Genomic DNA, 6,839 nt, shown 5'->3' with positions numbered 1-6,839 from the left:
TTTGGTTTTTTGGTTTTTCTCCGGGACCGGGAACCGAACTCACGACCTTGCGCTTGCCAGGCAGGCGCTTTTGCCGCTGAGCTAAATCCCCAGCCCCCTGTTCTAGACATTTATGTAAGTGGAATCATATAGTATGATACAATACATTATGACTGGCTTTTTCCATTTTCCATGATGTTTTCAAGGTTCATCCACATGGTAACATGTATTTTTTTATTGATAAATAATACCCTATTTATGCATATACTTCTGTGTGTCTATGCCTGTGTTTGATCTATCTGATCAAACCCAATGACATTCTACCACTGAGCTTTTTTCTATCTTCTATTTTGAAACAGGGTCTTGCTAAATTGCACAGGTGGGACTCAAATTTGCAGTAATCCTGCCTCAGCCTCCCAAACTGGGAAAGCAGATGTGCACTACTGTGCCTGGCTTATACTTCTTTTGTTGTTGTTTATTTGAGGCAGGATCTCGCTATGTAGGTCAGGCTGGTCTTGAACTTATGTAGCCAAGGCTAGGTTCAAACTCACAGATCCTCTTGCCTCAGTATACTTCATTTTTTGGTCCATTCACCGACTGATGAACATTCAGGTTTGTATTTATCAGCTTTTCTGGTTCTGGGACAAAATATCTGACATACACAGTTTAAAGTAGAAAGGTTCATTGGGCTCAGTTTCAGAGGGTTCAGTTCATGGTCTGCTGACTTCAAGGCAGAAACAACATGATGGATAAAAACTGCTTACCTCATGGCCGCCAGGAAGCAGAGAGACAGGGAAAGAGCCAGGGAGGAAGAGGACAAGGATCAGACACAGTCCCCAAGGTCACACCCCCACGACCACCCAGACATACCAAGTATTGTGCTTTATAATATCCCCCAGGCATCTCAAGGGAAGTAAGTTGACACTCAAGAGTACAGGTTAATCTTTTGGGTGGTATATATAATGCTATGAACATTTGTGTACAAGTTTTAGTGCAGACCTATGAACATATATTTCTGTTTCTCTGGGAAGTGTGTGTGTGTGTGTGTAGTAGCTGGAGTATAAGATCTTATACTATTTTGAGCTGGGCATGGTGGCATACGATTATAATCCCAGTACATTGGAGGCTGAGGCAGGAGGATCACCATGAGTTTGAGGCCAGCCTGGGCCACATAGTGAATTCAAAGTCAGCCTGAACTACACTGTGAGACCTTGTCTCAAAAAAAAATCTTATACTCTCTTTTTGGGAGGTTCAGGGGGATTAAACCCAGGGTTTGCCCTTAGCTACATCCCCAGCCCTTTTTTATTCCTAGATAAGGTTTCAATGAATTGCTAAATTGCCCTGACTGGGCTCAAATTTGTAATCCTGCTACCTCAGCCTTCCAGAGTGCTTGAATTACAGGCATGTACCACCACACCTTAGCTACATCTTACACTCTTAACCACTATGCATTTCAACATACATTTAGTCTCTAGTAAATGTATGTATTCAATACATTATCAGTAATACTAATAATCACGTCCATCCATTGTCTAAATTGCAAAGCTTCTACTCTGATGATCACAAACCCCCAACCCTATCAAACAGGCATCATTATCCGCATTATATAGGAGAGAAAGACTGGCTCGCAGAAGTAAGCTGACTTACCTACACTCCAACAGCCAATCAGGGGAGGAGGTGGGACCACAATACTCATCTGCCTGCTTCGGTGCCCTCTTGCCTCATACCATGTTTCCCAAAGCTTTCAAAACATGCCTTCTTCCCTCCTTTCAGGCCTTTTCTGGAAGTCAGGCTGGCTTGAAATCCCTAGGCGGCAGCTCCCTATGCTCTATTCCAAACTGAGGCTGAAGGCCAGGGGTGTGGCTTTGTGGGGAACTGGATAAAATGGAGGAGGCCTGGGCTGTGCAGCGCAGCAAGAAGGCTGTGAGGGGGAGGTGAGGACTGGGCATTTTGCTCCCAAAGAGCAGATATGCTGGGCTTGGCGGTCTTACTAGGGATAGGGAATGAAGAATAGCACTTGGCAGGGAAGAGGGCTTTCGGAAAGAGTGATTTTATCTGCCTGTGTGCCTTGCTCTATGGCCAGCTCTCTCTGTGCAGGGAGCTGAGACCAGGGAAGGCGCTCACTGGCCAGGCACCCAGGGGCAGGGGCTACAGTAGGACTGGGCACTGAGGCACACTTGGTGAGGAGGGGCAGGATGAAGAGCCACTCAGTCATCTGAGAGCTTTCAAGGAGAAGAAAGCGGTGAAACTGGGACCTCGAGGATGCAAAAGCAGAGCTCTGGGTCTGAGAAAGGAGCAAATTAGTTAATTTTTTTAAATTAAAAAATGGATCGCCTTAGTCATATTAGGTGCATTTCAAGTGTTCAGGAGCCACCCATGGCTAGAAGCCTCTGTGGAGCAGCATGAGCCCAGCCTCTCCATCAGCCCAAGAAGTCTGCTGGGCCAGTAGGGGTTTACGGCCTAGGGCTGAGGTGACTGGTCAAGGACCTGCAGGAGAGAACAGCTCAGACCAGGCCAGCCGCCTGGGAAGTCTCTGGGCTCTAGGTGACCTTCAGGTCCCCAGAGGTGTGAGGCAGTGTGACTCACCTCCTGCCAGCATAGAGTGGACTCTGACTCCAGGGACAGCCATAAACCAGGCAGGGCCTCTGCAGTCCAACTCAGGATCTCTGCTCACTGTGACCAGAGCCAGGGCAGAGAAACATGGAGTGAGTGGCATGGGGCTGCGAGCAGCTGCTGAGCAGGGCCAAGCTGCACACAGGGGTGGGTGGGAGATACCATCTTGGTCATGTTGAGTGGGGCTGGACCAAAGGCGTAGGGAGGAGTGTGTGTGTATGTGTGTGTGTGTGTAAGCAACAGAGACAGAGGGAGGGGGCCAGGCCGGGGCTTCAAGTGCCAAACGAGAGATGGGAACCTTTCCTTCTCACCCTAACTGGAGCCTTCCTCCACATTCTCAGGTCTGATGCGGTCCAGCTGACGAGGATGGACTATGCCATGAAGTCCCTCAGTCTTCTCTACCCCAGTTCCCTGGCCAGGTAAGTGAGAACAGCCCAGGGAGGAAGGCTGGGGAGCTGTAGGGGTGAGCTTGTCAAACTGTAATGGTGTGAGTCCTATGGGGATCTTATTAGAGCTCCACTTCTGATTTGGGAGGGCTGGAGTTGGAGCTGAGATTCAGACCCCAGGGGGTGTTAATAGTGCCACTGCCACCACCAATACCACCACCATGCTCCAACAGAAAAGGACAGGTTCTGTGCTTTCATGCCTGACCTCATGTAAGCCTCATGAGAACCCATTGGGAAATGGGGTTGTTATACAAAGTGAACAGGTGAGGAAACAGGCAGTGGGGCTCTCCCAGTTACCTAGCAAACCTGTAATGCTGGCAAGATCTAAACGTGGGCCTGCCTGCACGCAAGATCCAGGTTCAAGAGCCGGCAACATTGACAGGCATTGAGCATGTGTTAGCACCTGAACCCTCGACCCACCCAGGCCTACTGAACTGGCATCTGCATTGGAGCAAGGTGCCCAGCTGACTTTGTGTGCCCATCAGAGCTTGAGATGCACTGCTAGCAGGCTTCTGAGAGAGGGTGTCTGGTGCGAGCTTGGTGAAGGACAGCAGGTGTGGGAGGGGCGGGGCCAGAGGGGCTGAGTGCTGCGGCAGCAGGTGGCACATCTTGATGTTTCCAATTGCCCCAGGCATGTGGCAGTGAGTACCTCGGTGGTAACTCAGCAGCTGGTGCCCAAGGCCGGTGCAGATGCCCCCAGAGCCCGGCCCTGCAGAGTGAGCACCGCAGATCGGAGTGTGCGGAAGGGCATTACCGCATGTAGCCTTGAGGACCTCCTCCACAAAGTAAGGACCCCCTCAAACTCCAGCCCCTGGGGCTACACTGGGATTCAGCAGGCATGGGGGTCTGGTCCTAAGTGTTGGGGGGCTTTCCTTCCCTATGTCAGTGCCAGCAGGTTGGTAGCACCTGCCTAGAGCTGTTGGGTCGATGGTGATGTCTGTCTGGTGAAAGGGAAGGCAGTGTGCTGTCAACCTGTGCATTGATATTAGGCCAGTAATATTTTCTGGACATAGTTCTTGCTGGAAAGACCCCTAGATTGTTTTCTCCAGTAGTTTTTTATTTGTTTGTTTTTTGGGTTGTTTTGGGGTGGCAGGGTCTTCCTATGTACTCTAGGCTGAATTCTAGACCTTGAATTCTACTCTAGACCTTGAATTCTCTGTGATCCTCCTGCGTCAGCCTCCCGAGTGCTGAGATTACTGGTGTGCACCACCACACCTGGCCAGTAGTTTTTTTTTTTTTTTTTTTGTCTTTTTGAGACAGGTTCTCGCTATGCAGTTCAGGCTGGCCTTGAGCTCATTTTGTAGCCCAGGCTGGCCTCAAACTTGAAATTATCCTCCTGCCTCACCCTTCCGAGTGCTGGGATTACAGGGGTGTGCCACCACGCCCAGCTACAATCTTTTTTTTTTTTTTTTGCACCAGGAATCGAACTCAGGACCTTGCACTTCCCAGGCAGGCGCTTGTGCTGCTGAGCTATATCCCCAGCCCTAAAACTAGTCTTTCCTCACTTTTTTTCTTTTTTTTGTACCGGGAATCAAACTCAGGACCTTGTACTTGCCAGGGAGGTGCTTGTACCACTGAGCTATGTCCCTGGCCCTAATATTTTAAGACTTTTTTTTTTTTTTTTTGGTACTGAGAATCAAACTCAGGACCTTGTGTTTGCCAGAGTAGTTCTTAAACTTGTAGAATTGCTCAAAAGTTGGAGAAAAATGCAGTGAATTTTAGAGCTTCTCTCCCGGGGCAGTTCTTAAATCTGTCACCCAGGATGGTAGCTTCATGGAAGGCTTTGTCCTCACCGCAGCTCAGAGAGGCCTCCAGAGGAGAAAGCTGAGAGAGCACATAGCTCTCATTGGGGTGGGGGGTGGTGTGTGGAAGACAAAAACACACCGAGTCCTGAGCCTCCTTTCCTCCCTCTCAGGCTCAGTCCTGAGCCTCCTCTCTCCCTCCCTCTCCCCACCCCTGCTGTGGTCTCTTCTAAACCTTCTGTGTTTTAAGCATGAGGCCATGCGCTTCGGTAACCTATCACCTTGTGGCTCAGGGCAGGGGTAACGAGCCCCGGTGCCTGGCACAGGTCGAACGCTGGGTTGGGCTTCCAGTTCTGCACAGACATCACAGTTGACTGAACTCTCTTCCTCACCTCCTCCCCATTCCTCTGAATTGGGTCTGTTCTTCTAGAGCCAGGGTCCCCTCGTTTGGGAGGCTCCTGGGTGTGCTGGATCCTGTGCCTTGAATCGAAGGGCACACTCACACTTGAACCTGGACTTGCTATTGTTTTGTGTCCTACCTCTGGGGACCCCCTCATGACAAGGTTCCTGGTACACCTGGCTTCCCAGACTTCACCCAGAGGCTGGTTGGAGCAAAGAGCCATTGCAGGCCCCTCTTGGCCTTTCCTGCCACAGTCTATGGATTGGCCATTTTTCCTAGTAAATTCTGCTTTATTTCAAAAGGACATCAGTATTCAGAAGTCAAGATCTGGGAGCTCCATTTGTCCATTGCTCTTGGTGTATTATTTATTCTACACCCTCCTCCCTTTTTGAGACAAGGTCTCCCTACATCATGCAGGCTGGCCTTGAACTCATTATGTAGCCCAGACAGATCTCACAGTGATCATCCTGCCTCAGCCTCCTGAGCACTGGGATTGCTGGTGTGTGCCCTTTTCAAAGGATTTTAAGCAGCAAAATATATTCCCTAGTGAATCCGAATGAGAAAAGTAAGGTGAGAATTCTGTCACTCTAAAATAATTAGTGATGTGCTTGTAAAGGTTCTAAATAGTCTATTTTTATGATATATAACTTATTTAAATAGGGTTATTACTATATAGCCCAACTTTTTTTTTTGTCTTTTTGAGACAGGGTCTCACTATGCAGTTCAGGCTGGCCTTGAACTCACTTTGTAGCCCAGGCTCGCCTTGAACTCGCAACGATCCTCCTGCCTCAGCCTCCTGAGTGCTGGAATTACAGGCATGTGCCACCCCGCCCAGCTAGCCCAACTTTTCATTCTATGACATGTCACAGTTCTCTTTTCTTTCTTCTTTTTTTTTTTTTTTGGTACTGAAGCTTGAACCCAGAGCCTTCACAAAATGAGCTATATGCTCATTTCTTTCCTTCTTCTTTTTTCTGGGGGTGTGAGAGGGAGACAGGGTCTCTCTATGAAGTTCAGGCTGGACTTGAACTCACCTGGTAGCTCATGCTGATCTTGAATTCACAGTGATCCTCCTGCTTCAGTTTCATGAGTGCTGGGATCACAGGCATACACCACCACGCCTGGCTACAGGTCTCTTTTCCTCTTAATAAATATGCTATGAAAATGTAATAAATGCTACACATAGACCATGTATTCTGCCAGGAGACTTATATCAGTTCTTCTAATCATAGCCTTGAGATAGTTATTACTATTCCCATTTTCCAGAGTTGGAGGCCAAGTTCATTTCCTGCTGGTAAACTCAAGGATTCTTCTGCCTAATCTTGTATTTAATCATCGTATCAACTCCAAGACTAAATGTGCCTCAGTTTTTTTTTTTTTAAGGTGAAATGAATTCATAGAAGTGAGATAAGTTAAAATAGATTAATGGTACAAATGTAAGGATTAAACCTATATATGTATTTGAAATAATACATGAATCTCCATGAATACCTACAATTATGGTATGTCAATTAAAAGTAAAAAAGATTTTAGAAAGTAAAAAGACAACTGCAGAAAGGGAAAAATATTTGCAAATCATATATTTGATAAGGGTCAAGAATGTATAAAGAACTCTTAACTGTCAAAAATATGAATATATATATATATATATATATATATATT

The 6,839-nt window shown here is 47.5% G+C and overlaps 2 protein-coding genes across 4 annotated transcripts in view; both read left to right on the top strand.

Moving 5' to 3' along the window:
- The window catches only part of Cidec (cell death-inducing DFFA-like effector c), a gene marked incomplete at its 5' end in the record, with an annotated part of 12,238 nt that overhangs the window by 858 nt on the left and 4,541 nt on the right, over window positions 1-6,839 (top strand).
- Window positions 1,742-4,235, top strand: LOC106147449 (cell death activator CIDE-3-like). The gene is made up of 3 exons (XM_013509093.1): window positions 1,742-1,913; window positions 2,934-3,011; window positions 3,670-4,235. Exons 1-3 carry the CDS (start codon window positions 1,864-1,866, stop codon window positions 3,950-3,952), a joined length of 411 nt encoding a protein of 136 aa, XP_013364547.1. The 5' UTR covers window positions 1,742-1,863; the 3' UTR covers window positions 3,953-4,235.

This window comes from Chinchilla lanigera, unplaced genomic scaffold, assembly GCF_000276665.1.
Source record: "Chinchilla lanigera isolate Chin_1 unplaced genomic scaffold, ChiLan1.0 scaffold00160, whole genome shotgun sequence".
NCBI lineage: Eukaryota > Metazoa > Chordata > Mammalia > Rodentia > Chinchillidae > Chinchilla > Chinchilla lanigera.
This window is presented reverse-complemented; position numbering and strand designations above follow the sequence as displayed.

Coding starts and splice junctions, on each gene's coding strand:
- LOC106147449 (XM_013509093.1), top strand. CDS start 1,864: ATGGAGGAGGCCTGGGCTGTGCAGCGCAGCAAGAAGGCTGTGAGGGGG. Junction 1,914..2,933: donor AAGAAGGCTGTGAGGGGGAG/GTGAGGACTGGG, acceptor CCACATTCTCAG/GTCTGATGCGGTCCAGCTGA. Junction 3,012..3,669: donor TACCCCAGTTCCCTGGCCAG/GTAAGTGAGAAC, acceptor CAATTGCCCCAG/GCATGTGGCAGTGAGTACCT.